This window comes from Eufriesea mexicana, unplaced genomic scaffold, assembly GCF_001483705.2.
Source record: "Eufriesea mexicana isolate 0111107269 unplaced genomic scaffold, ASM148370v2 scaffold11296, whole genome shotgun sequence".
Taxonomy (NCBI): Eukaryota; Metazoa; Arthropoda; class Insecta; order Hymenoptera; family Apidae; genus Eufriesea; species Eufriesea mexicana.
The window spans coordinates 189,165-208,487 of NW_016918917.1; the positions used below are offsets into that span (position 1 = coordinate 189,165).

The 19,323-nt window shown below is 36.6% G+C and overlaps 2 protein-coding genes across 5 annotated transcripts in view; one reads left to right on the plus strand and one right to left on the minus strand.

The window, feature by feature from the left end:
* Positions 1-17,131, plus strand: part of beta-Spec (spectrin beta chain) — a 40,017-nt gene extending 22,886 nt beyond the window's left edge. Inside the window, exons 3-13 of one of the 4 annotated variants that reach the window (XM_017908601.1) lie at positions 17-5,923; positions 5,999-6,090; positions 6,159-6,263; positions 6,341-6,483; positions 6,662-6,726; positions 7,303-7,359; positions 8,841-8,936; positions 10,610-10,765; positions 11,535-11,802; positions 11,981-12,163; positions 14,844-17,131. In XM_017908601.1, coding sequence (XP_017764090.1) covers positions 17-5,923; positions 5,999-6,090; positions 6,159-6,263; positions 6,341-6,483; positions 6,662-6,726; positions 7,303-7,359; positions 8,841-8,936; positions 10,610-10,765; positions 11,535-11,802; positions 11,981-12,163; positions 14,844-14,847 — 7,076 coding nt within the window. In that variant the 3' untranslated portion in view covers positions 14,848-17,131. The remainder of the gene's footprint in view (positions 1-16; positions 5,924-5,998; positions 6,091-6,158; positions 6,264-6,340; positions 6,484-6,661; positions 6,727-7,302; positions 7,360-8,840; positions 8,937-10,609; positions 10,766-11,534; positions 11,803-11,980; positions 12,164-14,843) is intronic. The other 3 variants (XM_017908603.1, XM_017908602.1, XM_017908604.1) reach the window with 3 other exon arrangements.
* LOC108553615 (peroxiredoxin 1) lies at positions 8,947-9,763 on the minus strand. Its single transcript, XM_017908605.1, has one exon. It carries the CDS (start codon positions 9,472-9,474, stop codon positions 9,190-9,192), a length of 285 nt encoding a protein of 94 aa, XP_017764094.1. The 5' UTR covers positions 9,475-9,763; the 3' UTR covers positions 8,947-9,189.
* Positions 17,132-19,323: the final 2,192 nt, after the last annotated feature.

A 19,323-nucleotide genomic window follows, 5' to 3' on the forward strand; every position in this document is an offset into this window, starting at 1 on the left:
TGCTTTTACACTTCAGGTGAACGTGAATTGGTACAAAAGAAGACTTTTCAAAAATGGGTCAACTCCCACCTGGTCCGGTGTTCCTGCCGAATTGGCGACCTCTATGTCGACCTCCGAGATGGAAAAATGCTCATCAAGCTTCTCGAGATCCTCTCCGGAGAACGTTTGCCACGACCTACAAAAGGAAAAATGCGAATCCATTGTTTGGAAAATGTCGATAAAGCGCTGCAATTCCTTCGCGAACAACGAGTGCATTTGGAGAACATGGGGTCCCACGATATAGTCGATGGGAACCCCCGTCTGAGCCTTGGTCTCATTTGGACTATCATTTTACGATTTCAAATTCAAGACATTACCATCGAGGAAACGGACAATCAAGAAACGAAATCGGCGAAAGACGCGTTGCTTCTTTGGTGTCAAATGAAAACGGCCGGTTATCACAATGTAAACGTACGGAATTTCACTACATCCTGGCGCGATGGATTAGCCTTCAACGCCATCATTCACAAGCACCGTCCAGACTTGATCCAGTTTGAGAAACTTTCCAAGTCTAATGCCATTTATAACTTAAACAACGCGTTCAACGTAGCTGAAGATAAGTTAGGTCTCACGAAACTTTTAGACGCTGAAGATATATTTGTGGACCACCCTGATGAAAAGTCAATCATCACCTATGTGGTCACCTATTATCATTACTTCTCCAAGATGAAGCAGGAGACTGTGCAAGGTAAAAGGATAGGTAAAGTGGTCGGTATTGCCATGGAGAACGACCGTATGATACACGAATACGAGAGTCTAACCAGTGACCTGTTGCGTTGGATAGAGGGTACCATAGAGGCTTTAGGCGATCGTCGATTCACCAATTCCCTAGTAGGTGTGCAGTCTCAGCTTTCCCAGTTCTCGAATTATCGTACTGTAGAGAAACCACCGAAATTTGTCGAGAAAGGCAACTTGGAAGTATTACTTTTCACGTTACAATCGAAAATGCGAGCAAATAATCAAAAACCATATACACCTAAGGAGGGTAAAATGATCTCGGATATTAACAAAGCGTGGGAGAGATTAGAAAAGGCGGAACACGAACGCGAATTAGCTCTGCGCGAAGAATTAATCCGTCAGGAGAAATTAGAACAGCTAGCAGCGAGATTCAATCGAAAGGCTAGTATGAGAGAGACTTGGTTATCCGAGAATCAACGTTTAGTTGTCCAGGATAACTTCGGTTTCGATTTAGCTGCGGTGGAAGCTGCGGCCAAGAAGCACGAAGCCATCGAAACAGACATATTTGCGTATGAAGAACGAGTTCAAGCTGTAATGGCGGTTTCGCAAGAACTGAGAGCCGAGAACTATCACGATATCGAACGTATTAACGCACGCAAAGATAATGTTCTTAGATTGTGGAATTATTTGTTACAATTGCTTCATGCTAGAAGGATGAGATTGGAACTGTCTCTGCAATTGCAACAGAACTTCCAGGAGATGCTGTACATTCTTGACAGTATGGAGGAGATAAAGATGCGTTTGTTGACGGATGATTATGGAAAACATTTGATGGGTGTCGAGGACCTCTTACAGAAGCATTCCCTGGTAGAAGCTGATATCAACGTTCTGGGTGAGAGGGTAAAGGCAGTTGTTCAACAGAGCCAGAGATTCTTGGTAGATAGCGAAGATTACCGACCATGCGGTCCAACCATTATCGTAGAGCGTGTGCAACAACTTGAAGACGCGTATGCCGAACTGGTACGCTTGGCAGTTGAACGTAGAGCTAGATTAGAAGAGTCTCGTAAATTGTGGCAGTTCTATTGGGATATGGCTGACGAGGAGAATTGGATAAAGGAGAAGGAACAGATTGTGTCAACTGGAGACATTGGTCACGATTTGACTACCATCAATTTGTTGTTATCGAAGCACAAAGCTTTGGAGAACGAGATTCAGTCTCACGAACCACAATTGATGTCTGTAGCTGCTGTTGGAGATGAACTGGTTCGTCAGAAACACTTTGGTTCTGATAGGATTCAGGAAAGGCTTCAGGAAATTCTGGGAATGTGGAATCATCTCCTGGATTTGGCTGCTTTCAGAAGGAAGCGCTTAGAGGAAGCTGTAGATTACCATCAACTGTTTGCAGATGCTGATGACATTGATATCTGGATGTTGGATACATTGCGACTCGTTTCATCGGAAGACGTTGGCAGAGATGAAGCCAATGTTCAGTCACTGTTGAAGAAACATAAGGATGTAACAGATGAACTTAAGAATTATGCTGCTACTATCGATCAGCTTCATCAACAAGCATCGTCTCTTGGTGAACAGGACGCCAAGTCACCGGAGGTACTAGAAAGATTAGCTTCTATAGACTTGAGGTACAAGGAACTTATGGAACTTGCCAAACTTCGCAAACAGAGATTGTTGGATGCATTATCGTTGTACAAGTTGTTCAGCGAGTCAGACGGAGTGGAACAGTGGATCGGTGAGAAGAATCGAATGCTGGAGACCATGGTACCAGCCAAGGATATCGAAGATGTTGAAATCATGAAACACAGATACAATGGCTTCGAAAAGGAGATGTATGCTAATGCATCACGAGTTGCCGTGGTGAACCAACTGGCAAGGCAATTATTGCACGTTGAACATCCTAATTCTGAGCAAATTGTGGCACGTCAGAACGAGCTGAACCAGAAATGGGCAGAACTCCGCGAGAAAGCAGAAAATAAGCGTGACGAATTGAATTCTGCTCATGGTGTACAAACCTTCCACATCGAATGTCGCGAAACAGTATCCTGGATCGAAGACAAGAAACGTATCCTCCAGCAAACGGACAGTTTAGAGATGGATCTGACAGGAGTCATGACTTTACAACGTAGACTAAGTGGTATGGAACGCGATTTGGCAGCCATTCAGGCCAAATTGGACGCCTTGGAGATGGAGGCTCAGAATATTCAACAACAGAACTTGGAAGATCCTGAGGTGATAAAGGGAAGGATTGACCAGATTCATACTATCTGGGAGCAGTTGACGCAGATGTTGAAGGAGCGTGATGCGAAACTGGAAGAAGCAGGTGATCTTCACAGATTCCTCAGAGATCTGGATCACTTCCAGGCTTGGCTAACCAAGACACAGACTGACGTGGCCAGCGAAGATACTCCAACCACGCTGGCTGATGCAGAGAAACTCTTAATACAACATCAGAATATTAAGGAAGAAATTGATAACTACACTGACGATTACCAGAAGATGATGGAATACGGTGAAAGACTGACCAGTGAGGCCGGCGATGGTGATACGCAATACATGTTCCTCAGGGAGAGATTGAACGCTCTGAAGATGGGCTGGGAAGAATTACACCAGATGTGGGTCAACAGGAAGATATTATTGTCCAATTCTCTGAATCTACAAATCTTCGATCGCGACGCTCGTCAGGCAGAAGTACTTTTGTCCCAACAAGAGCACATTCTCGCCAAAGATGAAACGCCGGCGAACTTCGAACAGGCGGAACACATGATCAAACGGCACGAAGCGTTCATGACTACGATGGACGCAAACGATGAAAAGATTAATTCCGTAGTGCAGTTTGCCGGACGACTTGTCGACGAGGGCCACTTCGCGGCAGACAAAGTCAAGACGAAGGCAGAGAACATAAACGAGCGTCGTCGAATAAACCGAGAGAAGGCGAATCAGTACATGGAGAAACTTAAAGATCAGTTGCAGTTACAGATGTTCTTGCAGGATTGCGAGGAATTGGGAGAGTGGGTTCAAGAGAAACATATTACTGCCCAAGATGAGACTTATAGAAGTGCCAAGACGGTACACAGCAAGTGGACTAGACACCAAGCGTTCGAAGCCGAGATCGCGAGCAATAAGGATCGTTTGCAGCAATTACAACAGGCTGCTGAAGAATTAATTCAACAGAAACCTGATCTCGCTGAGATTATCAAACCCAAAGTGGCAGAATTGGCTGACCAGTTTGAGGAACTTGAAACCACCACGCATGACAAAGGTGAACGTCTATTCGACGCTAATCGCGAAGTACTCATTCATCAGACTTGCGATGACATTGATTCCTGGATGAATGAATTAGAAAAACAAATTGAAAGTACGGACACTGGATCCGATTTAGCGTCGGTGAATATTCTGATGCAGAAGCAACAGATGATTGAAACACAGATGGCTGTAAAAGCCAGACAAGTTACTGAATTGGACAAACAGGCTGAACACTTGCAGCGTACTGTACCTGATGATAAGATGGAGGAGATCAAGTGCAAGAAAGAAAAGGTAGCACAGAGATTCGCTCAATTGAAGGCACCGTTGATAGATCGTCAACGTCAGTTAGAAAAGAAAAAGGAGGCCTTCCAGTTCAGGCGCGACGTGGAAGACGAAAAGCTCTGGATCGCCGAGAAAATGCCTCAGGCTACCAGTACAGAATATGGAAACTCTTTGTTCAACGTGCATATGCTAAAGAAGAAGAACCAGTCTTTGCGTACTGAAATAGAGAATCACGAGCCCAGAATTAATTTAGTCTGCAACAATGGACAGAAACTCATAGATGAAGGCCACGAGGATAGTCCCGAGTTCCAGAAATTGATACCCGAGTTAACCGAGAAATGGAAAGAATTGAAGCATGCTGTGGATGACAGGAACAAGCATCTCCTGCAAAACGAGAAGGCACAACAATATTTCTTCGACGCAACAGAAGCAGAATCCTGGATGAGCGAACAAGAACTATACATGATGGTAGAAGATCGTGGCAAGGACGAGATCTCTGCTCAAAACCTAATGAAGAAACACGAGTCTTTGGAGCATGCAGTAGAGGACTATGCAGAAACGATTCGGCAGCTTGGAGAAACTGCCAGACAGCTTATTAACGATCAACATCCTCTTGCCGATCAGATTGCCGTTAAACAGTCACAGGTGGACAAACTATATGCTGGTCTGAAAGATCTTGCTGGTGAACGTCGAGCCAAACTAGATGAAGCTCTTCAGTTGTACATGCTGAATAGAGAAGTGGACGACTTGGAACAATGGATCACAGAAAGAGAATTAGTAGCTGGAAGTCATGAATTGGGTCAGGACTATGATCATGTGACACTTCTTTGGGAGAGGTTTAAAGAGTTTGCTCGAGACACCGAGGCAATAGGCTCAGAAAGAGTGGCCGCAGTAAATGGAATTGCAGATTCTCTAATAGCGACTGGACACTCTGATGCTGCTACTATTGCAGAATGGAAGGATGGCTTGAACGAAGTATGGCAAGACTTGTTGGAATTAATTGAAACTCGTACACAGATGTTACAAGCTAGTCGAGAGTTGCACAAGTTCTTCCATGACTGCAAAGACGTACTTGGAAGAATCTTGGAAAAACAGAATGCCATGTCTGATGAATTAGGTCGTGATGCTGGCTCAGTTTCTGCTCTGCAACGGAAGCATGCTAATTTCATGCAGGATCTCTCCACGTTGCAGAGTCAGGTGTCGCAGATTCAAGAGGAATCTGCTAAATTACAGGCTAGTTATGCTGGTGACAAGGCTAGAGAGATAACTAATCGCGAAGGAGAGGTGGTCGCTGCTTGGAACAACCTTCAGTCGTTATGCGACGCCAGAAGAACAAAACTAGAAGATACTGGTGATTTGTTCCGATTCTTCAACATGGTTAGGACTTTGATGATTTGGATGGATGATGTGGTTCGTCACATGAACACCTCAGAAAAACCTCGCGACGTTGCTGGAGTAGAATTGCTAATGAACAACCATCAAAGTTTGAAAGCTGAAATAGATGCTAGAGAAGACAACCTGATGGCCTGTATTAATCTTGGGAAGGACTTGTTAGCCAGGAATCATTACGCCAGCAGTCAAATCAAAGAAAAATTGGCAGCTCTGACTGATCATAGAAATGCGTTGCTCCATAGATGGGAGGAGCGTTGGGAGAACTTGCAACTGAGTAAATATATGGATATTTATTGCGTAAAAAAATGATAAAAATTATGTTATTAACAGCTCGTGTTTCTTACTGCAGTTTTGGAGGTATACCAGTTCGCAAGAGACGCAGCGGTCGCTGAAGCATGGTTGATCGCTCAAGAATCATATCTTATGAGTCAGGAACTCGGCGTAAGTGACGTGTTAAATTAATTTTTAACATAATCGCTGAATATCGTTATTAAATGTATTTATTGCAGCATACGATCCATGACGTGGAGAATTTGATTAAGAAGCACGAAGCATTCGAAAAATCGGCAGCTGCTCAGGAAGAAAGGTTTAGTGCCTTGCATCGACTCACAACGGTTAGTGTATTTCTTCCTTAAAATCAGCAATATTAATTTGTACGATTTATTCAATTAAAATTGGTATGCCTGTGCAGTTTGAGTTGAAAGAAATGAAGAGGAGGGAACAAGAACGAGAGGAAGAAGAGAGACGCAAGAAAGAGGAGGCAGCAGCAGCTGAGGCAGCTCGATTAGCTAAAGCAACACCAGTAACTAGTCCAGACGAATCGCCTAGTGAAAGGTGCACTAAGTCTTAGTATATCTTCCTTACATACTTTATTTAAAAATTATTTTGCAAGACAGGAAATATTTGACCAGTAATGAAATTATATTGCACTGAGTCTAACACCTAGTAGGAAAATTAGAATAAAATAAAGTCAAATATGAAATAACATTGAAAACGTATTTTTATGCAATAGAGCCGAAGCGGAAGGTATACGTCCTGCAAGTGGAGAACATCCAGCTGAAGAAGACGACTCACATGGTAAGATAATAATATGTTTGCTGCATAATATCTTGAAAGGTAGTTTGATAAGAGTGTCATATACGTTGCATCGCAATGTTCACTCTTCAATGCATCAAAAAATATAAATAACAATCTATTTAAACAACCACTAAGATGTCTAAAAAAAGAGCATATTTTCTTTGGATGCTTTGAAACGATCGATGAAAATATTTCAATCTAATGTCTTGCAGAACCAATGATAATTTGGAATTCACGATCGTTGAGTGCTCGATTCAACTATAAAGACTGAATAGAAATGTTTATTTTTTTCTGTTTTCTTTTTTTTTTCATTATTGTTCTACTAATACAATATGTATCGTACGATTTTGCTTTTCACGTATCTTGTACACTTAACTCTTAGACGACTGGTTTTTATAAACTGGTTTGTTTGGATAAGCATGAAATTGCTAACAGCACGTTTATTTTTGCCTTCTCTCTTTCCAACCTTATCTCGAAACTGTGCCTCCGTTCCAAACGAAAAATCCGATGAATTCCAACGATTGGTCCCTCCCTAAAACGCACCTTAAAACGCGGCACGGAATGCACAAACCACAGTGGCACATCGCAAGGCTTCTACACGTACACCACAGCCGCAAGACAAGCCCAAGGAAGGTGAGTGTCCCATTGAAACGAATATCGCCAATTTTGCACTTCAACCTATATCGTTTTTATTTCTAAACGATTATCTTAAGAAGTCGTTCTTATACATTTATATTAGAATTCAATATCATATAACACAAATTGTGTTTGTGCTATTTATTTACCATTTAACGCATCATATGTATGTTAAGTTTTTATCGCATTATTTGTTTCACTTTTTGCACAATTCATTTTTACATCATATGACTTCTGTCATTGCTGTTAATGAGTCCAGAGGGTTATCAAATCTTTTTCAGGATATAGACGAATCATTATTACAGAAAATAATGTATCGTGTAAACTAATTTTATTATCATTTCTTAACAGCATCACTTTATCAAATACCAGTGCTCTCTTCTATAAGAGAAAAGTCAAGTGTTTTTTTTTTAGAAATGTTGCGTAACTTGTTGCTGATTGTTTATTCCCTCATAGTGGTAACTTTCTGTACTTGTTCTATAAACAAGACTCTGGTATTTGATGATTGAATTGCACTTTATATATAGATCCTGCTATATCGATCCTTTAAGCTGGTGATGGAGCATAAAATTAAATCATCTGGCAGTGTTTTGCGGCAACGTTTTCCTCTCTTTCTTTTCATGGAAATATTTACCTCGAATTGTGCAATTATATTTGGAAGGTACGATGAAAATTATTTTTACTTATATTAGACTTTCGTCTGTTTGAAATTACGAAACAAACTTCTAACACTCTAATTTTATTCTTCCACGATTCGAGTTAAATGACCAATTTCATATGATCTTTATGTCTTTCAGCATATTCTTAGGCCAATTACTACCACCTATCGCTATAATCGCAGCTGCAACCGTTTACTTGCTTTTATTAACTGTTTTTAGCAGGTGATGGAGTCACTCTACCTGAGACACACGAGTATTTATATTACAAAATAATTAGTAATATCTTTTTGAACATAATTCAGAAGACATAATGTTAAATTTCATTTATACGCGAATTAGTGCAAGTAATATTCTAAATGAAAATGGTGGGTACAAATTATACGAAATCAAATCGTTTTTATTTGTTTAATTAGTAGTGTACGATAGAATGTAATCTTTATATGGAAGGTAAGCACACACACACACACACAAATGGTGACTACATACAGATTGGTGTTAAAAATTAGATATACATTTTGAAGCATGCTTGTATGTGCATCTAACTTTTTTCTGTGTAACAGCAAATGCTTTTACAGCAACTTGTTCTTTCATTGTCAGTCAATTTCAATCTACAATTCTGATTGTATCTCTATGCTGTATTCATCCTCCACAGCTTGAAAATTATTTTCATATTCCTAACAGTCTGCTTTGCTTATTGTGATAAGTAATTTAACAGACATATAGCCATTGTGTTATTAGAAAATTCATTTTCATAGAATATTTTTACCCCGAGTATTCGATTTATACAGCATGTTAAAATTGGTGTAATGGTATATATAGTGCATGCTCAGAAACTTGCACGTCTATCCATACGAGGAGAAGCAACACAACCCACCACCCCCACGAAATCTCCGCAAGGTCTATCTAGTCCAACAAGTAAGTTCACTTCAAGGATTATTATCCTCTTTATTAATCTCCCACAAAATAAAGATATAAAATACACCATACCAAAATTTATCACAAAATCAACCAGATTATCTAATCATAGCAGCAAGAGTTTCGTTTCAGAATTTCACGAGGTAATCAGTTCGACGATGAAAAGAAAATATAAAACACCAAGAAATTCAAAGAAGATTATCCTATCTAGAAAATAAAATTGAAGAGGACTCTATAAAAATTACGTTAATGGTTATGCCTTAAAAAAGTCTGCCTCGTTGTTCACACTAGATAGACTCTCCCTTGGACCAGCAGGACAGGTATTTCCATATTTATCCACGAATTTACACGCTTCCAAAATCCTCAGTGTTTCGTCGACGGAACGTGAAGAGCATATCTCATGGATCGTAATATGTCGAATCAATTGATTTTCATCGATGATGAACAGTGCCTTCAGGGATATTCCTTCCTCCTCATCGAGCACTCCATACATTTTCGAAATTTTATGGTTCTTGTCGGACAGAATGGCTATATCCATGTTTCCCAGACCACCTTGCTTTCGGGGTGTGATAACCCACGCTAAATGAGAGAATTGGGAGTCCGTGGAAATGGCTACTATCTTGCATCCTATACAGGATATGGAATAAATCTTCTTTGAATTTCTTGGTATCAATTACGTTAGATAAAGGGGTAATTACAAAGCATGTAGAGTAAAGGATAGAGCATATAGAGTAATTAAAGGAGGTATACAGAGTAAAGAAAGGACAGAATCTTTTTCTTTAAAGAAAGATTTATTAATCAAAGAAAAATTTATAAAAGGAGAAGTAAGGAACGAGTAATATACCTAATTTGTGGAATTCCTCAATACGATCATTGAACTGTATCATTTCCGTAGGGCAGATGAAGGTGAAATCATAAGGGTAAAAGAACAATATTAAGTACTTTCCCTTGTAGTCCTTCAGAGATATGTTGTGTATCTTTGAGTCAACTACTGCGACACCTGACCAGTCTGGTGCTGGGGTCAAGAGTGCAGGTACCGCGTGTACTTTCGGTTCACGTGGTCTCTGTGGTTGCTCCTCGCAACAGACGTCGCCCAGTTCTAGCTTATCTTTATAAAACGGATCGAAAATTGCCATGGTGGGTTAGAAAAGGGTAAAAGAGACGTAGAGAATAGTTGTTCCTATCTATAAACGTGAACACTGGCAAACATCGTTTCTAATAACGAAAACAAAAGCTGGGAGAGAAAAAACGAGTTATCCTTATATCTCTACATATATGTACAGTTTGATAACGGTTACTGTTAATTTCGAATTTTCAAAGAACCTAGAATAGCCATTTTGAAAGCAACCTTTCAATGCAGGCACAGGCTGTCTGGCAGAATATAAATATCGTAGAATTTCTTCTTTTCATTGAATGTCATTTTAAAAAACGTTGAAATTGATAGATGCAAATGATCAAAGGAGGACCTATTCTTTCGTCAGAATATATATCTTGTCGGATATACATAAGTAGATCTAGCATGAGCATGTTGCATGAGCAGTAAGTTGATACGAATTTAACAAGTATCCTCGCCTATCGCTCTCCTTTGACCATGATCCCAAATAAACTAGGTTCTCGATGTGACGTGTAAGTAGCTAATAACATCGCGTGTGTTGTGTGTATCGTGTTGAAAGCTCCGAAAGGTGGAAGCGGTTCCGAGTCTGGTACTTTAAGACGTAAGGAACGTAGTCGCAGCAAGTCGCCGTTCAGGAGTTTCCGCTGGAGAAAGTCTGCCAAGTCGCCAAGTTTAGATCGCAGTGGCGTGAGTGATGATGAGCGCAGCATTTCCGGTAAGCAATATTACTTCACGTCGATCACATAGGTGCTTCGTTGCTATCATTACGCATATCCACCATTTTAAAGACCTGGAATTGATAATATCTCTATAATATATATTTCATTATACGATATTAATATTTAATTTAGTATTCACATTTATGGAACTTCGCTCCATCGCTATGGTAAATCTAATGGAATTAACGCAAGTTGATAATCGATCGACATATATTTATACATTGATTGGTGTATTTTATCTAGGTATATAAGCCTATGGAAAGAAAGCTTCCAGTGTCGAAGAACAACTACACACCTTTTATCATTTCAGCTTCATTGGCGATCACAGGAAGTGTTCCCTTAATTTCCTGAATTGCGTATGTGTGTTTCGAGTACGTGTACGAGGGATGTTGAATGAAACACGTTAGGAATCTGGGCTATGGAAACATTAATAATGTATGCATCCTACTAATCATACGTGATCAGAATTAAGTTTGCGACTGGTACTGTGCTGTGTATGCGTGTATACGTTTGGCTGCCTGAATTGCATTCCAACATCGTTTAACGTCTATCTGATTAACTGTTCAGGTCTTCCTACACGAACGGATTCCTTCCAGTATATGTATAATTATATTTGCAGCTGTGTTAAACGTTTGAAGGAAGCTGGATGTTGTAACGTAGATTATTCTTTTTTCTTTTTATTCTTTCACATACCGTTCGTAGTTATAGTTTCTATCGTTTCTATCTGTTTGACAGTTTGGTTTTAAATTTGATTCTATTTTACAGAACAACGAAGTCCCACCGATGATGAATTCGAAGGTGTGTTGCAACGAAAGCACGAATGGGAGAGTACAACGAAGAAGGCGTCCAATCGGTCCTGGCATAAGGTGTACATGGTCGTACGTGGACAAAGTTTGTTTGCATATACGGACCAAAAATCGTATAAGGCAGCGCCTGATCAACCGTACAAGGGAGAGACTCCTCTGGACCTCAGAGGAGCAACCATCACCGTGGCGAGCGATTACACTAAGAAGAAACATGTCTTCCGAGTAAAGTGAGTTCTGTCTGTACTTCTAACGAGGTAAAATGAGAAGGCGAACAGTATTTGAGCATCGCGTGTTAAAAATGCGTCAAATATTTTTCTTCGTTCTCTTATCTTCTTTTTCTTCCTATACTTGTTAATGTGAGAAGTTATAAAGGGGAAAATTGATTAAAAATGTCATGTTTTTCAGATCACAAATCGGTTCAGACTTCCTATTTCAGGCTAAGGATGATGCTGAAATGAATGAATGGGTTACCGTATTGAATCAAGCAGCACAAGGTACATCAGGTGCAGGCACGTCCAGGGCGCATACTTTACCTGCGCCCACACAAGCCGAGACCAAGCGGCGTAGTTTCTTCACTCTCAAGAAAAAGTGAGTCTCTTGTTAGAAGTATCTGAAACGATTTAGAAAAGGTGATGATACGTATAACGATACGTTCACGTGACGCCAACATATCACGTAAAATAAAAAAGAAAAAAAAAAAAAAGAAAAAAGAAGAAAAAAAGAAAAAAAAAGAAATGACAAGATTTATGGAATTGGATAGGAAATGAAGTATCTCCAGTCGAGCGCTTTGTTTTTTAAATCTATTTTCTTTTCTTTAATCATCATTCATCTTAAATCGACTACAACTTTCATAAAAGAGCTTTTCATTACTCGTGTCATTTTTCATATATTTCTATTTATGTCGATGACTGTTAAATCACCATTTTCTCATTTATTTATTGTAAACGTTGTGTCAATTGTTAATAAGCATAGTTAATTGCTCGTATTGGATTTAATCGTGTAAAAATTTTCAGGGTGTTCGTGTTAATCATGAACTTTCTAACATTTTTTCTTTCTCTTGCATTAAAACCATCCAGTGATCTAAATTTTCGCTAGGCTGTCGTCATTTGCATCCTTGCGAGTTAAGTAAAACAAAGCTTCGTTAATCGCTGTTATAAAAGTGACAGGTGATGACCAATGAATTATTACGATTGCTTGAAAGATTTGAGGTTTTGTCAGGCATGTCATTTTCATCTCACAGTTTATACGTTTAACGCTGGCAGACATCTTTCCATTTCATCCGATCACATTTTGCATTTATCATATTTTAGAAAAGCCAAAAAGTAGAAAGTGTGAAACCAATGAACTGTAAGAAAACAGTACACAATTGGAACAACATTTAGAGAGATTGCGGTGAGTCGCATAAACAATCATTAGATCATCTTTTACCGTCGTACTGCTGCACGATTTTCATTGATCATCGTTTACCAGTTATTTTTTCTCTCTTCATCTGTTACATCTTTTTGTTTCTTTTATTTTTACTTATTTTTTTTTTTTTTTTTTTTTATTCATTAGCATATCTCGAGAAGTACAAGAGGAATGTTCTTCCAATTGTGAATGCGGAATGATGTATATCATAATTGAGGTTCTCTTTAATGAAGGGAACTTGTACGTGCAGTGCTTAACTGTGTTTCATATGCGCAACCATAAAAGGTTCCTTTAATAACGTTCAAGTCGCTAATTGCAGTCATATCTCGTTATCCGTTCTGTTTATTTTTTTTTTATGATAACAGTTATTCATTTTTGAGAAAAATATAATAAGAATTTGAAGTAAAATAACAATTTTTAATGATTGTAATAAAAAGAAATTTTTAATTTCTACTTTATTTTCTACAAGCTTCTTCGTTTCTAGAAAGTAATGCTGTTCTAAATAAAATTAAACGAAACTATATATAATTAAATGTTAAAAAAGATTTAGAGGGTTCGTGTTTCTGAAATTATTGTATTTGAAGATCCTAGAATTTTATGGAGTATATAATTTAGTAAAATTGATAAATATCACTTGAACGTGAAGGTGTATGAATAATAAAATATCTGAAGGGAAGAGACTGGAAGATAAATTAAAAAGGAATGTTGTATTCCGCCAAAATATGGTTTCTGTTTTACTAAAAAGTATAATATCAGCGGATCAACGAATTGCGATGGGTGATTGTCATCCATAAACAAGCAGCTGTATTTTAGCGACAAAACATTTCCAGACATCCAAACCGAATATATTTGACTCATTCGAGAAAAGAATAAGAAGAATATGAAACACAATCATTTTAATCGTGTCACCAAACCAAGCTCAGTTCACAGGCGCTTCTTATACGCATTTTTCATTGCTTTATCATGAAACGTTTCTTTCGTTCGCTCTAGTATAATGTATTATTATTATATATGCGTAGACATACATAATTTATTGTATATTATTGTTGGATTATATTGTGGCCATCCTTTTGTCATTGCTTCATTATGTCATCATATACATATATCATTTATTCACGCTTCTTTGCTGGTCGGAAAAAAAACTTTCAAAGATTTCATCTTGATTTTGAGTAAGATATAACACTGTTATCTGCTAATGTTGGAGGTACATTGTGACACTATACGTGATACCTAGATGTGTGCAGCTCCTAAACGACCGAGCTGACTCATGCATATTTACTTTAATTGTCCAAATTTGTGTGTAGCATTCGTATTTGCTCGTATCAGACCTTGAGCGATAGTATAGCACTCATTTAGCACAATTAAAAGATATTTTGAAACGTAGTATTATTGTTTCCATACATATAAGGTAGTTTATTTCAACCTATTCATTTTATTTTATTTTTCAAATTAAAGAAAATGTCCGAATTAGAAATTCAATTTTGAAACAGCTTTAAAGAAGAAATATTTCAAGAATAGATAGGATAAAAATAGACTGCACTCTTTTCCTTATGGATATATAACATGTTATATCAGTATCATGAATGTTAAACTAAATTATTAGCAAATTATCTTAAGATATTTTAAGTGTTGTTAAAGGACATATTTGGGGGAAAAATTGATTGGTTTCTTAATCTCTAATGTTTAAATTTACAATATTCCTAGAAATTTATTCAGGAATCGGACGATATTAGCTCTACGCCTCATCTATAAAAATTGTTATTTAGTATTGAGAAAACACACGCATACATTCCCATGCCTCCTACGCACAGTATATTAACACTTTTTAATTTAACGTTTGCTTTGTTTTGCCAATTTTCAGCTAAACTGGAGCAGTGAAGTTCGGTATAAGCCGCTCAGCACAACACACACAGATTAAAAGAAATGTTTCGTCGCTCTACGTGGTTAACAAATAAAAAAAAAGCAACGCTAATTATACAAATTAGGAGATATACACGCGGACATCGTGGTTGCAAAAAAAAAAAGAAAGTAAGAAAGAAAAAAGGAAAAAGAAAAGAAAGAAAGAAACAAATTGAAGGAAGACTCAACTTGCTATAAAACCCGTGTCGTTTTATGAAAACTTTACGCCTATCATCTTCAATTACTATTCGCCACGGGATAAAAGAAAAATAATAGAGAATATTTAAACAGCTGTCTGTATGTGTTCAAAACATTTCAGGCGTGTGTAGTCCATTTGAAGTCTCTAATTGCATTTCTAGTTTCTTCAAGGAATTTTTGGACACTGCAATATATCGCTAGTTGAAAAAGTGACACACACATACATACACAACACATTCGATAATGTCCCACGTTAGCGTGAATCAGTTACTCGGACAGGAATATTGATTGTCAAAATTGAATTGTCCATTGTTCTAGTATATTTGCATGGTAAGGCGATACTATTGTTAATGGTAAACACAGTATGAGTTAGATTTTGTAATTTAATACGTGGTATTTTACGTTTGATATCGTTTTATAATGTCGTCAAGGCGATCTTTTGTTTTAGTAATTTTTAATTGATGTCATGTTGCTGCAAGGGTTCTGTGTGTTGTAAATCTAATAAGAATGCGATCTTAAATTCACGCTGTTCAAGATGATTCAGAAGATCAAACCCGAAGTTATAATCCATAAGAATCAAATATCAAACATGAAAGATAGCTAGGTAAAATGATCTTCTATTATGAATAGTATGTATTTGCTAACATTACTTCTAACAATTTTCTATGTTTTTACAAGTTGCATAAACGTCTTCCTTAAATGGACGTTTGCTATTAAAGAGGAATTCGAGAAGCAATGCCTTGAGAGATATCTATATTCTCATTTTAAATACAAGAATGCCTGTTGAAATAATTGAAAAGTATCTTCTAGCACTTTTTATACTACGTAGATAACATTTGTAGCGGCTTAGAATGCGAAGATGTTTCTATTTTAGGAAAAAGTCTTATCAGAACTTGTGCAGTGACTTGATACTCGTTGTTGTTCGTCTTAAGGAAAGAAGCGTTGTTTTTTAATTTACGATTTCTGTTTTAACTGTTGTAAACACCTCCATCGATGCACGTTCATTTATAACGTTTATATACACGTACACTTTCTCGCCCTGCACTTCTTTTTTTAATTTCGCGTTTCTCCGCAAATGGTTCGTTTGCGTTTCGATGACTGCCATATATATATTTTTAAGCGGCACACTAACTTGGGACATGATATATATATAAATATATAAATAAATATATAAATATTATATATAAATATAAATATAAATTAGCTTTTAAAAAATTGTTAAATATATGCTACGCCCTAAGGGAATACGCATTGGAGGATTATAAAAAAAAGAAATGGAACACACATTGTGTAATAATTTAAAGAGTTTCCTCTTATATACGATCCCAAAATATCACGATTCTACGGAATTAAAAAAAGAAAGGAGAAGAGATATTTAATTGTTCTTTATAGACGTTTCTGCGTGTACGATGCAGTTTTTATCAAGCGAGCTTTGTTATGAATAAGACTAGATCAGACTAATTGATATTGAATCCATCTGAAGTGTCTCGCTTGATACTAACGGCTAATCACGTTGCGATTCACGTGATTGTTAACTTCCTTATTCTTTATTTTTTTTTTGTCTTCTTTTTTGACATTTTTAAATATTTATCATGTTCGTTTCTTTGTTTCGTATATAATATATAAGAACGGTTTAAGGTTGAAACTTAATAACCGCGTATTTGACCATTTTTTTCAGTAATGATTATTTAAGAATTCTTTATTTTTTGTTTTAATATTGTCCAATTACAATGCGACTCGTTTCAATTGCCATTAACTTATTCCATATTTTTGGAACGCACTTTTTCTTAACGCGGTAACGATGTTTCTCCTGACGAGACCTCCGAGTAGTACATGTTGGAGATACGTTTGTAAAACGTCTCATCTTTTTTCTATATATTGTACTGTGCGCTTCACTAATTTGTACATACGATCATGAATAACGCAGTATACGCCTAGACAAGAGGAAGAAAAGCAGTAATTAACGATCTTAATCAAAAGAAAAAGAAAAATGGAATCGATAACACGTTCGCTTTTTTCTAGTTTAATGCATGTGCATTTAGTGGATATTTTTTAAACTATTCGGAGTCGCATTGCTACACTACACACAACTCAATATTTCATAGCTATGTGTTTTATATATAAATATAAATATATATATAAATATAAATAAGAGATAATGAAAGGACAGTAAATTATAAGAATAAAAATGATTATAATAGGAAATATATGATAATTGTAAAACTATGTTATGATTGTACTTATACGAAAGAATCCTACGAATATTTCCATCCTCATTTATAAATCCTAATACTATTTTGATATGTATTTTAAATTTTATGATATAATTTTAATCATGTCGTATAAGTTTTAATTATACTTTTGTTTAATTCAATTTTAGTTTTAAAAGTTTATTATATTTTACAAATTGTTTTTTTTTATGATAGACTTTTACAAAAAGATTATTAGATAATGTATTTAATGATTAGGAAAGTGTTCAAAAAACTTTTTATATTGTACGTACTACGTAAATACATGTCCCATGAACAGAGGGAGACCTTGGTGTCGCCAGGAAATGATAGCCATTATCTAATGTAGTTTTATTATTACATCTGGGAGTCCCCATTAAAAGTACTTACTCCCCCAGTGATGGCTTTTAGTTTTATTACAAACAATTTTTTTTTATTGATGATTTTGATAATTATATATTCACAAGTAGTACTATATTTTATTTTCGTAAAAATTACAACGAGTTACTTTTCTTCGTTATTTTGCACATTAATGTATATAACAATTTCGATAAATCAGGTAATATTACTTGAAACATCGTTGTATTTCTGCAAATGATGTATAAGGGATATTTTAAATGTTTTCTTGGAACTGATTCTAATACGATTTAAATTTAAGCGTGTTCCAAAATGCAATCGATAACAACCACAAGGTATGGTCGTATCTTCAATGTGCAACTTTTCTTACTACAGTTTTTACTTACAATGTATTGAATCAAAATCTTGTAAAATATAAAATATTGATTTAGGTTTAATATTTTAGTTTAATGCACTATTATTTATTGTTGTTTGAATATTTACAATTGTACTTAAAGACCGATATACAAGAAAGTATTCGCGCATGCGCATTAACGTACACTAAATTTAACACGCAGTTGCTCAACTTGAGTACATCTTGCACGAAACATATAACATATACATATACTTCTAGTTATATATATTTTATACATGGTGATTAAAGAAAGTCAGTCTGAGCAAGATGGCCGGCCGGGTGACTTCGGCTTTTTATTATACGACGCTTATATTTCATTTATTATTGTTAACGAGTTTTAATAATGGACAAAGATTTGGTCAAAGAGCGAAAACCCTTCACATTACGGAGGATTATGAATCTTATGGATATAAACGGCGGCTTGTGATCAATCGGGGCGATTTATCGGATACCAGTGAAACGTCAGCTCGAATGCGCAAAAAGAAATGGAACACACATTGTGTAATAATTTAAAGAGTTTCCTCTTATATACGATCCCAAAATATCACGATTCTACGGAATTAAAAAAAGAAAGGAGAAGAGATATTTAATTGTTCTTTATAGACGTTTCTGCGTGTACGATGCAGTTTTTATCAAGCGAGCTTTGTTATGAATAAGACTAGATCAGACTAATTGATATTGAATCCATCTGAAGTGTCTCGCTTGATACTAACGGCTAATCACGTTGCGATTCACGTGATTGTTAACTTCCTTATTCTTTATTTTTTTTTTGTCTTCTTTTTTGACATTTTTAAATATTTATCATGTTCGTTTCTTTGTTTCGTATATAATATATAAGAACGGTTTAAGGTTGAAACTTAATAACCGCGTATTTGACCATTTTTTTCAGTAATGATTATTTAAGAATTCTTTATTTTTTGTTTTAATATTGTCCAATTACAATGCGACTCGTTTCAATTGCCATTAACTTATTCCATATTTTTGGAACGCACTTTTTCTTAACGCGGTAACGATGTTTCTCCTGACGAGACCTCCGAGTAGTACATGTTGGAGATACGTTTGTAAAACGTCTCATCTTTTTTCTATATATTGTACTGTGCGCTTCACTAATTTGTACATACGATCATGAATAACGCAGTATACGCCTAGACAAGAGGAAGAAAAGCAGTAATTAACGATCTTAATCAAAAGAAAAAGAAAAATGGAATCGATAACACGTTCGCTTTTTTCTAGTTTAATGCATGTGCATTTAGTGGATATTTTTT

What these genes read in the sequence shown, in the direction of transcription:
- LOC108553615 (XM_017908605.1), bottom strand. Translation starts at nt 9,474, where the DNA reads ATGGATATAGCCATTCTGTCCGACAAGAACCATAAAATTTCGAAAATG.